Genomic DNA, 19,003 nt, shown 5'->3' with positions numbered 1-19,003 from the left:
GCACATGCAAACATTTTTTTTTCAACGTTTATTTATTTTGGGGACAGAGAGAGACAGAGCATGAACGGGGGAGGGGCAGAGAGAGAGGGAGACACAGAATCTGAAACAGGCTCCAGGCTCCGAGCCATCAGCCCAGAGCCCGACGCGGGGCTCGAACTCACGGACCACGAGATCGTGACCTGGCTGAAGTCGGACGCTTAACCGACTGCGCCACCCAGGCGCCCCACATGCAAACATTTTTGATGCTAAATGAAATAAGTAATGAAAAAGTAAAATAATGTCAACCTCAACTCTACAGATATATGATACTCAGATGAATTTTGCACTATTTGAAACTATACTAAGTGGGCTGAGAAGCCTGGGCTCATCCTTCTTCTTTCTAAGGTTTCCATCCATTATGGTTCTTTTTTTTAGTTAATTAATTTATTTATTTATTTTGAAAGAGAAAGTGCAGAGAGAGAATCCCAAGCAGGCTCCACACTGCCAATGCAGAGCCTGATGTGGGGCTCGATCCCACAAACCATGAGATCATGACCTTAGCCGAAATCAAGAGTCAGACACTTAACTGACTGAGCCACCCATACATTCTCATTATGGTTCTTTTCTACACCTCTCTTGCCTTTCCAGCCCCCCCGCCCGCAGGCTGAGCCTCACCATTTCACCTCACCATACATAAACTGCTGCCTCTAATTTCTGCTCCTTATCTTCCCATTTTTTGTTGTAACATAGAAAGAATACAGTCAGTATTGCACCAAAAAACAGACTGTGCATAAAGTCAAAACAGCCAGACTTTATATCAGGAACAGAGACCATTACTTCTGGTCCATTCAGAGGAGTAGGGGCTTTCTGATGGCTAATTGTTAGGCTCACTCTGTTACCTCATCTTCATGTTTTATCTCTGTTCTAGATGGTTGTGAGATATCAATATCAGTCTGTTGGATAACAATTTTTATTTTTACCATAAGCATAGACACTAAAAATTTTCAAGAGAAGAAGAAAATTTTCAATAAGAAGAAAAGTTAAAGGGTGATTTGCTTCCTGTACATTGTGAAAGCATGATAGCATTACCAATGCCAGTAGTATTAGAAAGACATGAGTCCTCTGAGAACACTAAGGATTTGACCAGGCTGATTGGAGATGATTGGACACTTCCACCACAAAGGAATAATTATGAACAACAGATGTCTTAGATTTGTGTATAACATTTCATTTTATCCAATACCTTTGCAGCATTTGCTAAAGTGGGAGGTTATGAGAGTTTTACAGAGAAGTACATGAATGCCATCCCATCCATAGTTGAGGGGGACAACCTGACAATCAATCCCAAGTGCTACACTCCTCAGGCTGACTCCTTTCACATCTTCCGAGATGCTGTCACTGGAGATATTCCATGGCCAGGAATGATATTTGGAATGACCATTGTTGCTGTGTGGTACTGGTGCACAGATCAGGTGAAGTATGTGTGTGGTGTGTAAATATGTTTATGTTGTTCTTTTTCTCCTCATATAAAAGCATCTAGTTTCTATTTTGTACACATATATACACATACACATGCACAAACACACATCATTTAAAGAGTCAAACACTTCTACAAGTCTTGTTATGATAAATAGTTGTCTGGTGTCCTGCTCTCTACTCATTTCTTGACTCTCAAAAGCAAACATTATTGACTCCTTTGGTTAGGTATTTTGGTATGTATGTTTCTTCTCTAAATCCTTGTACTCAATGCATGGCCTGTGTACCATTGGAGTGAATGTCACCTTGAAGCTCATTAGAAATAACTGTTCTCAGATGCTACCCAGACCCACTGAATCAGAATTTGCTTGTAAATTTGTTCCCCAGGTGATTTAAATAAATGTTTCTATTGATCCCTTTTGGTTTTCCAGTTTTAGGATTTTTACACTGGCTTCCAATAATGAAAGATGAGGGTTTAGCTCTTTCTTTTCTTTTTTTTTCTTTTTTTAATGTTTTTATTATTTATTTTTGAGAGAGAGAGACAGACAGAGTGTAAGCAGGGAAAGGGCAGAGAGAGAGGGAGACACAAAATCCAAAGCAGGCTGCAGGCTACGAGCTGTCAGCACAGAGCCCAACGCAGGGCTCAAATTCACAAACTGTGAGGTCATGATCTGAGCTGAAGTCGGACGCTTGACTGACTGAGCCACCCAGGCGCCCCTAGCTCTTTCAATTTTTTATTTTCAATCCTCCATCTTCCAGTAAAACAAAGTCACAATTTTGGTGAGATCAGCATTCAGTGCTACCATTTTTGTGGCTACATAAATATAATCCACAGCTAAGCCACATGATATTCTCTGATTGATTTTTCTTTAGCTTTTTCTTTTCTCTAGAATAAATAAGTCTTATTTTTTGTGTTTTAAATTTTCTTGGTAATTATTACTTATTAAACACCAAGCTTTCTGCAGACTGCCTAAATCTCCTTGATGTGTACTTGCAAACACATCAAATATCCTACCAACTCTTTTTCTCATTTTCTCTTAAAACCTTTGGACTCTCACAAACTGCTGGGTTGTTCTCTGCCTAGTGCCCATCCTAATCCAGGACCCCCTTTACTACCATATTTGGGGTTCTCTTTGGCTCATCCTTGGATTATATATCATATTTCAAGTATCCCACATCATCTTCTTTCTTGGTTTACTTCTTTCAGGGCAATTGAATTCTCCAGTAAGTTCCTGAGAAACACAGGAGATACATCTATTGTGAATTTGTCTTCATGTTTGAAGATGTCTTCACTCCAACTTTTCCCAAATTGATTCTCTGGCCATGTACACATTTCTAGGCCTTAAATAATTTTCCAGCCATAAATTACCATCTTTTGACTTCCACCATTGCTGTTGAAAAGCCTGAAGTTATTCTTGATCCTTTGGATGTAACGTGTCTTTTCTCTCTGGAAGTTTATCTTGCCTTTGTCCTCAGTGTTCTGAAACTTCATACAATGTGCTATTGTGTGTAGGTCTTTTTTTGTTCACTGTGATGGGCTACTGTGAACAAGTTTAATATAGTAATGGATGTCTTTAATGAATTGGTGGAATTCTTTGATTTCTTGCATTTTGTTTTCCTTTGGAGAACTTCCACTTTGGGTGTTGGTCTTCCTCAACTGGTTTTCTAGTGTTCTTATCTTTCCTCCACATCTACCATATCTTGGTCTTTTTGCTCTATTTTCTAGGAGATTACCTCAATATTATCCTTCAGTTTTTCTGCCTTTGTATTTATGACCCCCAAGATCTTATTTTTGGTTTTCTGTATGTTTCTTTTTATAGCATGTAAGTTTGTTTTGTTTTCTGTTTTGAAGTTTTTTTCACCCCAGATAGTCTCGGTCAAGTCAAACTTAAAATTTCACATTTTGGGATCAATGGTCCAAAATGGACTATCTTGGATCAATGGTCACTTGTATCAGTGTGAGATAATTTTTCTTTTTCTCTATATAATAAACTGATTTTATCAACATGTCTCCCAAAGAATGTACTCTTTCACTGATTTGTGCAAAAATCTTTATTGTTTATATTTTGCCACTGACCACATGACTTATCTCCTATATTTAGGTGGCCTCATATTCACCCTTAGATCTGATACCCGGACCCTGCTTATTTTCTGACAGGAATCCCCTGTTTTACATATAATTTGTATTGTCCCTCCAACTTTCTGCTTCAAGCCTTCTGTCTAAGGATAGCACCTGCTCCCCCAGCACTGAGTGACATTGTTGCTATCCCTAATAGATTTGTCTCTCCAAAGAAAAGTAAGCAGAAAAAGTCATCGCCATTTTCTGACATTCCTTGAGAAGAAAAATGTCAAGAAGCAATGGCATTATGGGTAGAAATCCTGTTTTTCTAGAAAATTCTTAGTCAAGAGATTACACAACTTAAGTGGAAATTATGAGATTATATGCATTGAATTTCCCAGGACCACAATATTTTATTCATAACTGATTCATATCTAGAGATGAATGTCTCAAGGTTCTCTTCTGATGGCTGCCTGACTCTGTTGTTTCTATGGCAATGGGCTTGATTTTCCATATGGACAGTTGATCCCTAACAGTAGAGAGATACTGATGGGTATGTGGCTTATTTGGTGCCTACAACATTAAATGCACAACTTAAACACACGACTTGTGGCAAAGATCAGTAGTGACAGCTTTGTACCTGGACAAGTACATGGTCATTGTTGCAATGCAGCCTAGGAGCTGCAAACATTTTGATAGTAGTGATGGGTATTGACTTCTATGTACCAAGAGTCTTACAAACATTATACCAAATATTCAGAATATCCTACAAGAGATAACACTCTTAAAGATGAGAAAGCTGATTCTCACAAAGTCAAATACTCATGTAAGAGGAGCAGGGATTAGAGTTCTGATTTTACTCTGAAGCTGATTATTTTCCACTACTCATGATCCCATATCTTATTGTAACATTAATCCTTGAAAAGAGGCACTCCCCTTCTTTGGATCATCCTCTAGTTGCTTCATGACTATGTCATGTTCTTCTGGCAGGTTATTGTGCAGCGCTGCCTATCAGGCAAGAACATGTCTCATGTGAAAGCTGCCTGCATCATGTGTGGGTACCTGAAGCTGCTGCCCATGTTCCTCATGGTAATGCCAGGAATGATCAGCCGCATCCTATACACAGGCAAGCCATTGATTCATAAGTCCTCTTTCTTGTATGCTTGAATTCTAAATACTGGTTTTAATATGTATTAAAACCTTGATAAGCTAGAAAACCCATTATGTATGGAAGTTAAAACACAAATCCAGGTGAAGAGAACAGATTTTGCAGAATGTCAGAAGCAGGAAAATTTGGCATATTTGACACATATATATCCAACTAATAAGGAATGGCCAAAGAAATTATTAAATACCCCCTTTATGGAAAATTACACATAAGGACTGAAGACTTTCTCAAATTGTGGTCAAATGCTGAAGTTATTATGTTTAAGGGTAAAAAGCAGACTACAAAATATTATCTCAACAATTGCCATAGTTATGCAAAAAGACACTTCTGTCTGGAAAAAGATTAGAAAGGAATAAAAAAACTAAAAGAAGCTAATGTGTTAAGGTGTCAGTATTCTATGGGATTTTTTAAATCATTTTTTGCTATCTGTTGTCATAATATTGTTTAAGTAAAAAAAGAATCAACAAGGTATTGTACAACTGCCACAGTGAAGGGAGGCCTCATCCCACATGAGCAATCACCCCAATAATGATCACAAATGACACTTCTTAGCTGTAGGTAGAAAACACTGAACTAAATGACTAGACACAAAACTAATTTCTATTTTGTTGTTGTGGCTGTTGTGATTGTTTCATCTGGAGTTCTGTGCCTCTGGGAGAATTTATGTTCTTGCAGCTTTTCTGGAGGATGGAATCAGCTCCCCCTAATTGCTCTAATGCAATAGCTGGGCCACATCCCAAAGAGGAGCCCTGCCCCTTAGGTCAGTGCAAGGGGAGGTACAGGTATGAGACACTTAGGAAGTCATATTCTGGGTGAAGAAGGACCAGATCTATGGTATGGAGTTCAAGGTTGAATCTCCAATTTCCAAGCAAATGTCTCTCCTCTTACTTATCATCTTACAACTTGTCTCTATGTCAAATGGTTGTAGATCTTACCTGTTTGGGCCCCACTCACTGAACCCACTTATCTGAATTCCCCCCTCAGAGAAGGTGGCCTGTGTTGTACCTTCTGAATGTGTGAAACATTGTGGCATTGAAGTCGGTTGTACTAACTATGCCTACCCAGTGATGGTGCTGGAACTGATGCCTGATGGTAAGAAAAGGTCCACACTCAAATGAATGGAGAAAATGTGATGAGAGTTAGATAGATAGATAGATAGATAGATAGATAATAAGTATAGATATAGATAATGGAATATCATTATCTATTAATGTCAACCTTTAAAAAAAATGAAAATCTGCCAAGTGCAACAACAATATAGATGAACCTGGAAGACATTATGCTAAGTGAGATAAACCAGATACAGAAAGACAAAAAAGCACACAATGTCGCTTATATGTGGAATCTTAACAAGTGGAACTCATACAAGCAGAGAGTACAATGGTGGTTTCCAGGGGCTGGGGGTGGGGGAAATGGGAAGATTTCAAAGGGTACAAACTTTCAGTTATAAGATGAATAAGTTCTGGAGAACTAATGTACAGTAGGGAGATTATAGTTAATAAGAATGTATGTTTAAAGTTTGATATTCTCACCACAAAACAAGAAAACTGTTATGTGAGGTGACGGTTATGTTAACTAGCTTGATTATGGTAATCATTTCACAATGTATACATGTATAAAAACATCACATTATACATCTTAACTATATACAATTGTTATTTGTCAGTCATACCTCAATAAAGCTGGAAAAAATATGTTCATGCTGGGACTGCCTCAGAGACCTAGTGTATAAATGGTCCATGAGGAAAGATTATGGCATAATCCTTAATAATGCTAACTTCCATTAATTCAATTGGCTTCATCCGACATTTCTTGAGCACTTTCCATAGGCTACCAGTCCGGTGCTGAGCCTGGGGAATACAGAGATGAATCAGATATAATTCCTAGAAGAATCCTTACTCCTTTAGATTCAAGATTGTCTTCCAAGACAATCAAGAGCATTTAAGTGATGGATTTGTCAATAAAAGAGTTGCATAAACACAAACTTACAAACTCAGAAAACTAGATGTTAATGATTTAGCCTGCTTTCTCTACACCAGTTATACCCAAATAATATGCCTCAATATATTTAATTTACAGCTGTTTATTGAGTGCCTACTATGTGCCAGAGCCTGCCCTGGTGCTTAGAAAACATCAGTGAGGGGCACCTGGGTGGCTCAGTCGGTTAGGTGACCAACTTCAGCTCAGGTCATGATCTCGCCATTTCTGAGTTCAAGCCCCATGTTGGGCTCTCTGCTGATGGCTCAGAGCCTGGAGCCGGTTTAGATTCTGTGCCTCCCTCTCTCTCTCTCTCTCTACCCCTTCCCCACTCATGTTCTGTCTTTCTCTCTCAAAAATAAATAAACACTTAAAAAATTAAAAAAGAAAAGAAAACATCAGTGAAATAAGCACAAAATCCCCTATACCTTGGAACTCACATTCTAGTTTCATGAGATACAAAATAAATGACACATGGGGCAAAAGTAAATTATTAGGATGCTAGAAGGTGATCTGTGTGGTCAGTAACAGAGCAGAGTATGGGGCTCAGGAACAACCAGGTGATCTTATACCTTCAAAGGTCAGCTAATACTTCTTCAATCTTTCTCCTCCCTGACACACATGAGCATTGTCAGGAAGAAGGGAACATGACCCACAAGTGACATCACCCATCCATCTCATTCCACACTTTGTCTTAGGAGTTTTAGGGGCATTATTAATAAGCAGAGGGAAGTGGAGGATGAAGTTACCATAATATCCCAAAACTCTTTGCTTTTCCCAACAAAAACTTCTTTAACAGAACTGCTTACTAGGCTTTTCCCTCTCTAGTTCTCTAAGTCTTCAGGAAGCCAAGAGGTTCTCCCCAAAGAAAGATGTTACAACACTATTCCTCTCTCCCAAATTTAGGTTCCAGCAAATGATCTCTAAGTTTACATTTAAAACTAAAATTCTGTACTGGATCATTCTCAAATCACCAGGAAATTTGCAGGAAATGCTACATGATGATATGCGTTGACAGGCACATCAGTTGGTAAATGTTCCAGGTGACACTTTTGAATGACTCTGGTTTAGCAAGGCCCTCATAAATCATGGAGTCCAATTCCTAACTAATGTTTGCACTCTCATCTGGCCCCAGGACTGCGAGGTCTGATGCTGTCAGTCATGTTGGCCTCTCTCATGAGCTCCATGACCTCCATCTTCAACAGTGCTAGCACCCTCTTTACCATGGACCTGTACACCAAGATTAGGAAACAGGCATCAGAGAAAGAGCTTCTTATAACAGGACGGTGAGAAAATCCTGGTTTCTGTCTAAAATTTCTCTGGAAAGCACAGAAATACAAGCGAACTAGAACCTTCTCCTTCTTGGGTTCAGTGAAACAAATAATAGAATTCTAGAGTGGGAAAGGGATATTAAGAGGATATTTAATCCAACTTTATTTCTTTCCAGATAGGAAACTTGAGGTCATACTTTTTTTTTTAAGGTTTATTTATTTTTGAGAAAGAGAGACACAGAGTGCGAGTGGGGGAGGGCCAGAGAGAGAGGGAAACACAGAATCCAAAGCGGGCTCCAGGTTCTGAGCTGTCAGCACTGAGCTTAACACAGGGCTTGAACTCAGGAACAGTGAGATCAGACCTGAGCCAAGTTAGATGCTCAACTGACTGAGCCACCCAGGCACCCCAGGGTCATACTTTTAAACGAAATAGTTGCTTTTAAGGGTTTTCAAATGCCTCTGATTGTCTCTTATTTCTTCCTCCCCTCACACTCTCTTCCAACCATATCTTCATGAAACTCCAGTGGTTTTCATGGGGTATAAAGTTTCATGGGGTTAAAGCAGTCTCTAGAAGTTTCCATGTATATCACATGAAGGAAGTCACAGATTAAGTCATCCACACACTACTACACAGTAGTTTATCAACTGCACTCATTAAGAAATGGAGTATCAAGAGGGGGCACCTGGGTGGGTCAGTCAGTTAAGTATCTGATTTCAGCTCAGGTCATGATCTCATTGTTCCTGAGTTCAAGCCCCGTGTTAGGCTCCGTACTGATAGCTCAGAGCCTGGAGCCTGCTTTGGATTCTGTGTCTCCCTCTCTTCCTGCCCCTCCCCTACTCATGCTCTGTCTTTCTCTGTCTCTCAATACTAAATAAATGCTAAAAATTAAAAAAAAAAGAAATGGAGTATCAAGAGAACCTGACTACCTATGTAAAAGATACTGCTTTGCTGAAGACAGTAACAATCACTTAGTAAATTAAGCATTTGCAAGGAAAATTCCAAGGGCTCACTTGGTCCAGATCTTCACTCTGGACGTTATAGGAGAGGAAGAGCAATAAAGCATCTGTGTTTCTGTAGTAGAGAAAGTGTTGGACCTGAATTCAGTAAGCCCAGGATGCAGAAGTCTACCAATAGGCATATGATCTTGGGTATGAATACCCTTTAAGTCTCTATTTTAAATTAATGAGTTTCTCTCTCTCTCTTTCTCTCTTATTAAAAGCCTTCTATATCCCAGAATACAAATATGGAAAAGGACATATATGTAAAAAATAATTTCCTGCTTTCTGGGATTTACACCTTTGTTGGCAAGACAGACAATTAATAAATATGTTCTATATCTGATGGCAAAAGTGGCAGGGAGAAAATTAAAGTGAGATTAAATATGGGGGTTACTTAAGACAGGTGTTCAGGGAGTCTTCCCTGAGAAGGTGGCCTTTATGCACAACCATCAGGGAAGTGTGGGAATGAGCCCCATGGCTCTGTGGGGATGGAACAGTAAGTGCTGAATTCTTACAACAGTCATATGTATGGTGTGAGGACAGCAGGAGTGAGGTTGGCACATACAAGCAAGTGGAAAAGTGATAAGAAACATGATCTGAAAGATAGCTAGAGGTGAAATTATGTAGGGCCATTTAAACCATAACAAGATTTTGGATTTTATTCCACATATGATGGAAAACAACTGAAGATAAGCGAGCAAGAGAGGTACATGACAAGGACAGTGGGTATTATTTATTGAATCCTTATTATACTCTACGCATCATGCTCAGACTTTCCATGGTTTATCACATTTAATTATTACAAGGTTGCAAAAGTTTTGTGAACTTTTTTTTTTTTCAACGTTTATTTATTTCTGGGACAGAGAGAGAGACAGAGCATGAACGGGGGAGGGGCAGAGAGAGAGGGAGACACAGAATCGGAAACAGGCTCCAGGCTCCAAGCCATCAGCCCAGAGCCTGACACGGGGCTCGAACTCACGGACCACGAGATCGTGACCTGGCTGAAGTCGGACGCTTAACCGACTGCGCCACCCAGGCGCCCCAGTTTTGTGAACTTTCAATGAGACACTTGTGCCTCAGTCTCCTGCCCAAATGCCTGTCCCCCATTTCTCCCAGTCCCCACCTCTCTGTTTCAGATAAGCACAGAGAAGTAATGACCTTTTGCAGACAGTCCAGTAAATTATGTGTGTTTCTTCGCACAATAAGTACAGAATATTGAGCTTATTCTCCCTGGACCACAGGACCTGTAAAAAGTTTTTTACTAACTCCTTCTACCTGCCAAAGTACTCAGGTAGTAACATGCACAAATTAGCATTTCTGGCCAATTCACTCAGCATGCTAGGAGAAAGGATATTTTAATTCCAACCTGTGAAAACTGACTTAGTTTCTCTCAAGCTAGGAAAAAAAAGATCAAAATGGGGATCTGCTTTCTTTATCATACAAATGATTACTTACCATAGAAACAGTGTGGTGTTTTTTTCCTAACTGATACATTACATAAATTGCACTAGAAAATTATTAACCAGTTGCTGACATTTGAACTGTTTTATGAATGGACATTTAACCTCACAGTTGAAGCTATTTACAGAGAAGCAATTGCTTTATTGGCATTTTACTAACCTATGGTCATTAAGCATTCCATGGCTTCATGTGAGGTCAAGGAGTGTGATTTTATTTGGAAAATCAATGAATGGCCACAAGAATCAAGAACTGTAAAGCAAGTGGAAGTGCCAATAATGCTTTTGTTTAATATTTAAATCATTTTGCTTTCTCTCCAGGCTATTTATCATTCTATTAATTGCCATCAGCATTTTGTGGGTCCCATTAGTGCAGGTATCTCAAAATGGACAACTATTCCATTATATAGAATCAATTTCTAGCTACCTTGGGCCTCCAATTGCAGCTGTCTTCCTGCTTGCCATCTTCTGTAAAAGAGTCAATGAACAGGTAAGTAAAAAATCGGAAAACTTCTTCCCTGCTGGAGTGAGAATATTTTCTTTCACTGGTAGGAAAATGCATTCTTTCCACCCTGTTTATATAACTCAAAGCCCATCTCAATTTTAATTGTATTCAGCTATAATTCCTGATTCTCATTAAAGTGTGTACATACATAGGGCACACTTATAGTACAGTCTGTATATTTCTTACAAAATATATACATATATGACACAATACTAAGGAACACAAGTTTTGGAGTAAGACTGACAGAATCCAATCCTGGCTCTATCAATCCTTTGATCTTAAGCAAACCATTTGATTCTGTGTAGAATGAAGATAATCACAGTGCCTACTTTATAGGATTGCTGTGAAGATTAAAAGGGATTTATTTTAATTTTTTTATGTTTATTTATTTTTTTTTTTAATTTTTTTTTTCAACGTTTATTTATTTTTGGGACAGAGAGAGACAGAGTATGAACGGGGGAGGGGCAGAGAGAGAGGGAGACACAGAATCGGAAACAGGCTCCAGGCTCTGAGCCATCAGCCCAGAGCCTGACGCGGGGCTCGAACTCACGGACCGCGAGATCGTGACCTGGCTGAAGTCGGACGCTTAACCGACTGCGCCACCCAGGCGCCCCATATGTTTATTTATTTTTGAGAGTGAAAGCAAGAGAGAACATGAGTCGGGGAGGAGCAGAGAGAGGGGGCGACACAGAATCCAAAGCAGGCTCCGGGCTCCAAGCTGTCAGCACAGAGCCCAACACGGGCTGGAACCCACAAACTGTGAGATCATGATCTGAGCGAAGTCGGACACTCAACTGAGCCACCCAGGGGATTTATCACCCCAAAAGGGATTTATTTTAATGTGAAGTGCTTAGAAGAAAACCTACCACTCTAGTAACAATTAAAAATGTTAATTTCTAGGGGCGTCTGGGTGGCTCAGTCGGTTAAGCCTCCGACTTCGGCTCAGGTCATGGTCTCACGGTCCGTGAGTTCGAGCCTGGCGTCAGGCTCTGTGCTGACAGCTCAGAGCCTGGAGCCTGTTTCAGATTCTGTGTCTCCCTCTCTCTCTGACCCTCCCCCGTTCATGCTCTGTCTCTCTCTGTCTCAAAAATAAATAAACGTTAAAAAAAATTTTTTAAATGTTAATTTCTGTTATAATATATGTAACTGATTATTTTGGATCGTGGGCATTTAATCCCTTAATTGTTTCCAACTGTTAACTTTATTATAATTTTGAAATGAAGAATAGGTACAGAGAGGTTATTATCTTATGTGCTTTTCAAATGTTATTTAGTATTAGTAAGTAGTATTTTGGGATTCAGATTCAGGTCTTCCTCCAACTAAAGCTCATGCTTTTAATGTCTATGCAATACCATTTCCCCTTGAACATAACATCTTGATCAGAGGACTAGAGGACATATGTTTCCAAGCCCACCAGCTTCTCAGAGAATACAGATGCTCTTAATTGCCAAAAGCTTAATAGAACTATCATAACTATCTAATAACAACTCTGTAAATTGTGTAACATAAGCCATAGTTCTGTTTGTTCTATAAAATAAGCCACAACTTATAAAATCTATATATAAAATAAAATTCAAGGTAAACTTAAGCTTGGGTCAGAGTGTACAGTAGTGCCCTGAAGTAGTGTCTGATGCAATGAAATTTCAGTATCACTAAATAAACACATGTATTTGTACCTTTTTCTTGCTTTGGTGACTTTATGCTCAGGGTTAGCCATTATTGGTTCTTAATGGAGAAAGTAGGTAGGATGATAATTGTTACCTACTCAAATGAGCTTCTCATCTTTTCTAAGTACTCTGATTTTATTCTTGTTTCTTTTGCAGGGAGCCTTCTGGGGTCTAGTCATTGGACTTGTGATTGGCCTTATTCGCATGATTGCAGAGTTTGCCTATGGAACAGGAAGTTGCTTGGCTGCCAGTGACTGTCCCAAGGTCATCTGTGGAGTGCACTATCTGTACTTTGCCATCATCCTCTTTTTTGTTTCCATACTAGTTGTCCTAGGAATTTCCCTGTTAACAAAACCCATTCCTGATGTACATGTGAGTACTCATTTTAAAATAAGAGTTCTTGGTGTGCCTGGGTGACTCAGTCAGTTAAGCAACAGACTCTTGATTTTGGCTTAGGTCATGATCCCAGCGTCATGAGATCAAGCTCCGTGTCAGGCTCTGCACTGGGCATGGAGCTTGCTTGGGGTTCTCTAAGTAAATAAATAAATAAGGGTTCTTTGCCTTCTGGGGTATTAGGAAATGGGCTTCACCCTCAAAAAACTTCACAATGCACTTAGTAGATAAATCTTTCTCTTTGTTATAGGATACCAGAAAGAGAGTAATTAGTGTTGCCTAAGAGATTGGAAAAGACTTCACAGCAGAGTTGCAATCTGGCCTGGGACTATTTGGGGATGAGTAGAATTTCATACACAATACAACTACACCAATACAGAGATTAAAAAAAAAAAAAGTACATGGTACCAGATGGCAGGAAAAAGACAAATAGAATGAGATGCCTTTCAAATTGGCAAAAAAGTTTAATATGAATATGTCTAATGTTGGTAAGAATGTTGGGGAATGTCCACACTCCAAAATCATTGGTGAATGTATGAATTTCATAATTTGTAGAAAGGCAATTGGGGAGTATTTATCAATTAAAATTAAAATTCTCATACCTTATGAACCAACATCCCCATTTCTAGGAACTTATTGTGTAGAAATACTTCTACAAGTAGGAAATATATATATAAATTTTCTCTGCAAATGTTTCTAGTAGAAAAAGATGGAAACAACCCAAATTTCCATTGCTAGTGGAATGGATACACAATAATAGTACACTAAATATTATGCATCTGTTCAAAAACCTGAGGAGCTCAATCATTTCCTTTTTAAATGTCCATGACATGAGTAAGTGGGGAAAAAATGATTGCAGAATATAGTATTATATAATATCACTTTTTGAAAATAAAACACACACACAAAATGTGTATATATATATATATATATATATATATATTTGTCTAACAATGGAAAAAATACCTTAAAGCATATACACCACAAACTTTCAATAAAAGGTATCTCTGGGGGAAACATTATAGAAGACCAGCAAATATTAGTCATTTTTTTAACTTAAATACTGCTTATATACTAACACTGTTTGAATGTATTACTAACATGTATAACTTTTATTTATTTTGCATGTATCACTCGATCTTTGAAGCAATATTTATTTGCATATTCCTTTAGAAAGTAGTAAATATTATTTGTGGATGGGGAAACCTGAAACACAGAATGGTTCAAATTACTTTTCTAAAGACATGTCACCAGAAGTCATAATGAAATATTTGTGTTGAATATTGGGAGTTGAATGAAAAAAAAAAAAAAACACTAGAAAATATGTTATATTTTTCAAGGAAATATAAATATTAAGCTTTTTATGGCAATAAAAATAATATAATTTATTATTGATTTTTTAAATGTGTCTAAAGGACCAATAAGACCATTTATCTAATTTATGTTTATGTTTCCTAAATATACTGTGAGGTTTGAATTTTCAAAATCAACTGATAAATATCAATAGTCCTGTCAGAGAAGGTCATGAGTAGTGTTGTGGATCTAACCTAGCTGTGCAGTAAAAAGAAATCTCAGGGGATGCATGGAAATATTAATCATATTTGCAGAAAACAATTAAATTCTATAAAGCTTATAACAGTTTTAAAATAATGATACAGTTGACAAAAGCTTGGAGGTTGGCTGGAAAATGGATGTATAAGGGCACAAATTGTTATCATAACTTAGTAGTACATAGATATTATCTAAACATGATGGATCCAGAAATGGAGCTAAAGAAGATATTTTAAAAGTTACAAAGGTACCCACTAGACAAACTGAAAGTAATAATAATGCAACTAATAACAGCTGAATGATAAGGACAATGAGTGAAGCAGAGGTATATGTAAGTTAGATAAATATTTGACTTTTATGAAATTATAAATCCAGAAGTAAGAGTTTTAAGAATATTGCTTAAGATGGGGCACCTGGGTGGTTCAATCACCTCACGGTTTGTGGGTTCGAGCCCTGCGTCAGGCTCTATGCTGACAGCTCAGAGCCTGGAGCCTGCTTCAGATTCTGTGTCTTCCTCTCTCTCTGCCCCTACCCCGCTCATGCTCTGTCTCTCTCTGTCTCTCAAAAATGAATAAAGGTTAAAGAAATTTAAGGAATATTACTTACGAGTGTTTAATAACTACTGGAAGAGTTAAAAACAAATAATTTTAAATGGTTAGTGTGTTTTTGTGAATTTGTGTGGTAGAAGACTATACATATACTATGTAATGTCATTTGATTTTCTTGCACTATACAATAAATGAATGTACCATCGTATTATTTAAACATTTGCTCCATCACTAATGTGCTTGTCTATGGTCTTTGTGTAGCTGTATCGTCTGTGCTGGGCTCTTCGGAATAGTACAGAGGAACGAATTGATTTAGATGCAGAAGAGAAAAGACATGAGGAAGTTGATAATGATGTTGATGAAGGTAATATCTGGTTTACATTTGGTTTTCATGTAGAAATTCTGTGTACCTGAACTGGTTTCATGTTTGCTTTATTTTTTTAATGCCACTAAATTCAGTTTCTGAAAAAGCTGTTAGATTTATGGTAAACTGAAACTTTAAAATCTTATCTTCCCCAAAGCTAAGATAATTCATTACAAATGAAATATCCCCATTCATCCACCTGTCCATCAGTCTGTCTGTCCATTCAACCATCATTTATCCATGGAACTGTGTACCAGCTCTAACATGAAAATCAATCCAGTGTCTCCTATTCCTAGTCACATATTAAATGTTCAACAAATCAATCTTGATTGATAGTGATTAAGCATCTAGCATCTAGTCCTACCTTTTTCTTCAACTTTTTTTTCTTACTATTCTCTCCAATATACCATCCATTCCAGCCAGGCAGATTTCTTCACCTTCCCGCCATGTATACCAAGCTCTTAGAATATTTCTACTTCCTCTCTGAGAGAGAAAAAGTTGCCTATTCTTTGACACTAGGTTCTAATTCCATTGCCTTCATTGAAACTTCTCTAGCATCCACCCCCATAGCTCTTTGTTTACCTGGCATTTTTTTAACTTATTTTATTTTATTTTTGAGAAACACACAAAGAGAGAGAGAGACAGAGAGAGAGATAGAGCACACACTAGTGGGGAGGGGCAGAGACAGAGAGGGAGACAGAGGATCTGAAGCAGGCTCTGTAATGACAGCAGAGAGCCTGATGTGGGGCTCAAACCTATGAACCGTGAGATCATGACCTGAGCCAAAGTTGGATGCTCAACCGACTGAGCCACCCAGGCGCCCCTACCTGGAATTTTTAAAACCATTGACAAAGTTTACCACTTCAGGATATGTTGTCTGGAACTCCACACTAATTGTTTCATTTGATTTGGCTTGGGATCTTCAACTTGAAGGAAGGATAAATGCCTTCTACTGCTTTTGGATTTTTATATCAGTATTCCTGAGTAAGACTGGACTACATAGTTTTCCTTTTTTGTACTTTATCTGGTTTTGGTATTAAGATCATAGTGTTCTTGGGGCATTTAGGTGGCTCAGTCAGTTAAGTGTCCGACTCCGGATTTTGGCTCAGGTCATGATCTCAGGGTTATGGGATGGAGCCCCACACTGGGCTCTGCACTGGGCTCCACGCTGAGCTCCACACTGGGCATGGAGCCTGCTTAAGATTCTCTCTTTCTTCCTCTACTGCTCTCTCTCTCTCTCTCTCTCTCCCAAAAATAGGTCTTAGTGTTCTCCTAGAATGAATTGGAGATATTTCAATAACAGTGGAATGATACCTGCATCAAAATTTTGGTATTTTGCCAATAACAGCATTAGGCATTAGGGGGGCTGGTGAGTGTGTGTGTGTGTGTGTGTGTGTGTGTGTGAGAGAGAGAGAGAGAGAGAGAGAGAGAGAGACTTTCAAACTGATTAAATCTGTGTTTAATCAATGCCTATAGAGCTATTAAAGGTTCCATTTCTTGGTTAATCAGTTTGGGAAAATTATGTTTCCTAGGATTGTGTCTATTTAGTACACACTTTAAATATAATTACATGAAGTTATTTATACTATTTATTGGCTTTTCTATCCCTACTACCTCTGTAGTTATGCCTTCCCTTTTATTCTTTATGTGATTATTTATGATGTCTCTTTTTTCTTGATAAATTTCACTAAAGACTAGCCTATTTTATTTCTCTTAAAGGACCAACTTGGACTTTGTTATTTTTCTCTATTGTTATCCTTCTTTTCTATTTTATTACTTTCTGTCTCATTTGTATACCCTTCCATTTACTTTATTTGGGTTTATTGTTATTTTTTTCTAACTTAAATTGAATATTATTTCATTAATTTTCAGTCTCCCTTCTTTTATAATGTAAATAAGTAAGGCTACACATTTTCCTCAGAGTGATGTTTTTACTACATCTCACTTCTTTTATTTTGTAGAATTTTCTTTACCATTCATTTATAAGAATAGTCTTACATTCATTATGGTTTTTCATGGAAATTTGAACTTGGAAGTATGTTTTAAATTTTCTAATGCATAAATAGCGTTGTACTTAGAGCTTTTGTATTTTTGCCAATTTACCTTCGGGACAGACTTTGAGAAGTTTGAGTTTGGGGTCAAAGGGCTAATGCCAATGCAATTTTGCTGTACACTGCCAAATTCCTTTCCATGAGAGTTGAACCATGCTTTCCTAGCAACAATGTGTGAGAGTACCTGCTTCCACACAGACTAACATAGTATATTGTGAAACTTTTTTTTAATGTTTTATTTATTTTTTGAGACACAGAGAGAGAGAGAGAGAGAGAGAGAGACAGAGCACGAGAAGGCAAGGGGCAGAGAGAGATGGAGACAAAGAATCCAAAGCAGGCTCCAGGCTCTGAGCTGTCAGCACAGAGCCTGACGTGGGGCTTGAGCCCATGAACTGTGAGATCATGACCTGAGCCAAAGTCAGATGCTTAACCAACTGAGCCACCCAGGCATCCCATTGTGAAACTTTTTAATTGTTGTCACGGATAAATGAGTAGTAGTATTTCAATGTTATTTTTTTTCAAATTTCTCTTTTTTGAGTAAATTTAAGAACTGTTTATTGATGTATGTATATATGTCTGCATGGAGTTGTTGGTAGTCTTTTATTCTCTACTTCAAAAGCCCATTGTACATTAAGGATATTAAACCCTTTGTAGTATAAGATGCAAATATTTTTCCTCAGTTTGTCACTTGTTTTTACTTTGTTTATTGTATTTTTACTTTGTTGTATTGTGTTGTATTGTATTGACATAAGTCATGCAAAAGTTTTCTATTGTTATATAATCAAAGTTATCTATATTTTTCTCAGAGATTCTTCCAACACTTAAAAGTGTTTGTAAGTTTTTTAAGTTTTTTTTTAAGTTTTTCTTAAGTTTTTATGTATCACTGTTTTTTTTTTTATTATATGAAACTTATTGTCAAATTAGTTTCCATACAACACCCAGTGCTCATCCTAAAAGATGCCCTCTTCAATGCCCATCACCTACCCTCCCCTCCCTCCCACCCCCCATCAACCCTCAGTTTGTTCTCAGTTTTTAAGAGTCTCTTATGCTTTGGCTCTCTCTCCCACTCTAACCTCTTTTTTTTCTTTTTTTTTTTCCTTCCCCTCCCCCATGGGTTTCTGTTAAGTTTCTCAGGATCCACATAAGGGTGAAAACATACAAAAAAAAAACTTAAAAAAAAGTGATTGTAATCATTCTTTACAGTCATCTGTACTACATTGGCAGGGATATTATTTCCCATGTTTTGTGATCATTCACTTATCTTTCTTTGTTTCAGATAATCCTGAGGAACCTCACGGATGTCTCAAGAAGGCTTATGACTTATTCTGCGGTTTGCAGAAGAAAAGCCCCAAGTTGAGCAGAGAGGAGGAAGAAGCCCAGAAAAAGAAGTTGACAGACACATCTGAGAAGCCTTTATGGAGGGCTATAGTGAATGTCAATGCCATTCTTCTCCTGGCAGTGGCTGTCTTTGTCCATGGGTATTTTGCCTGAACTCTATCTAAGCCACTAAATATTTATTAAGCAAAGGATAATTTTAT

At 38.0% G+C, this 19,003-nt stretch overlaps 1 protein-coding gene across 1 annotated transcript in view; it reads left to right on the top strand.

Annotated features, from left to right (window-relative positions):
* The window catches only part of LOC115528404 (solute carrier family 5 member 4), a 45,059-nt gene extending 26,103 nt beyond the window's left edge, over window positions 1-18,956 (top strand). Inside the window, exons 8-15 of the mRNA XM_030336502.1 lie at window positions 1,231-1,451; window positions 4,505-4,640; window positions 5,667-5,774; window positions 7,795-7,945; window positions 10,708-10,876; window positions 12,715-12,930; window positions 15,312-15,414; window positions 18,742-18,956. Coding sequence (XP_030192362.1) covers window positions 1,231-1,451; window positions 4,505-4,640; window positions 5,667-5,774; window positions 7,795-7,945; window positions 10,708-10,876; window positions 12,715-12,930; window positions 15,312-15,414; window positions 18,742-18,956 — 1,319 coding nt within the window. The remainder of the gene's footprint in view (window positions 1-1,230; window positions 1,452-4,504; window positions 4,641-5,666; window positions 5,775-7,794; window positions 7,946-10,707; window positions 10,877-12,714; window positions 12,931-15,311; window positions 15,415-18,741) is intronic.
* The last annotated feature ends 47 nt before the right edge of the window (window positions 18,957-19,003 follow it).

The sequence above is a fragment of the Lynx canadensis genome, chromosome D3, assembly GCF_007474595.2.
Source record: "Lynx canadensis isolate LIC74 chromosome D3, mLynCan4.pri.v2, whole genome shotgun sequence".
Classification (NCBI taxonomy): Eukaryota; Metazoa; Chordata; class Mammalia; order Carnivora; family Felidae; genus Lynx; species Lynx canadensis.
This window is presented reverse-complemented; position numbering and strand designations above follow the sequence as displayed.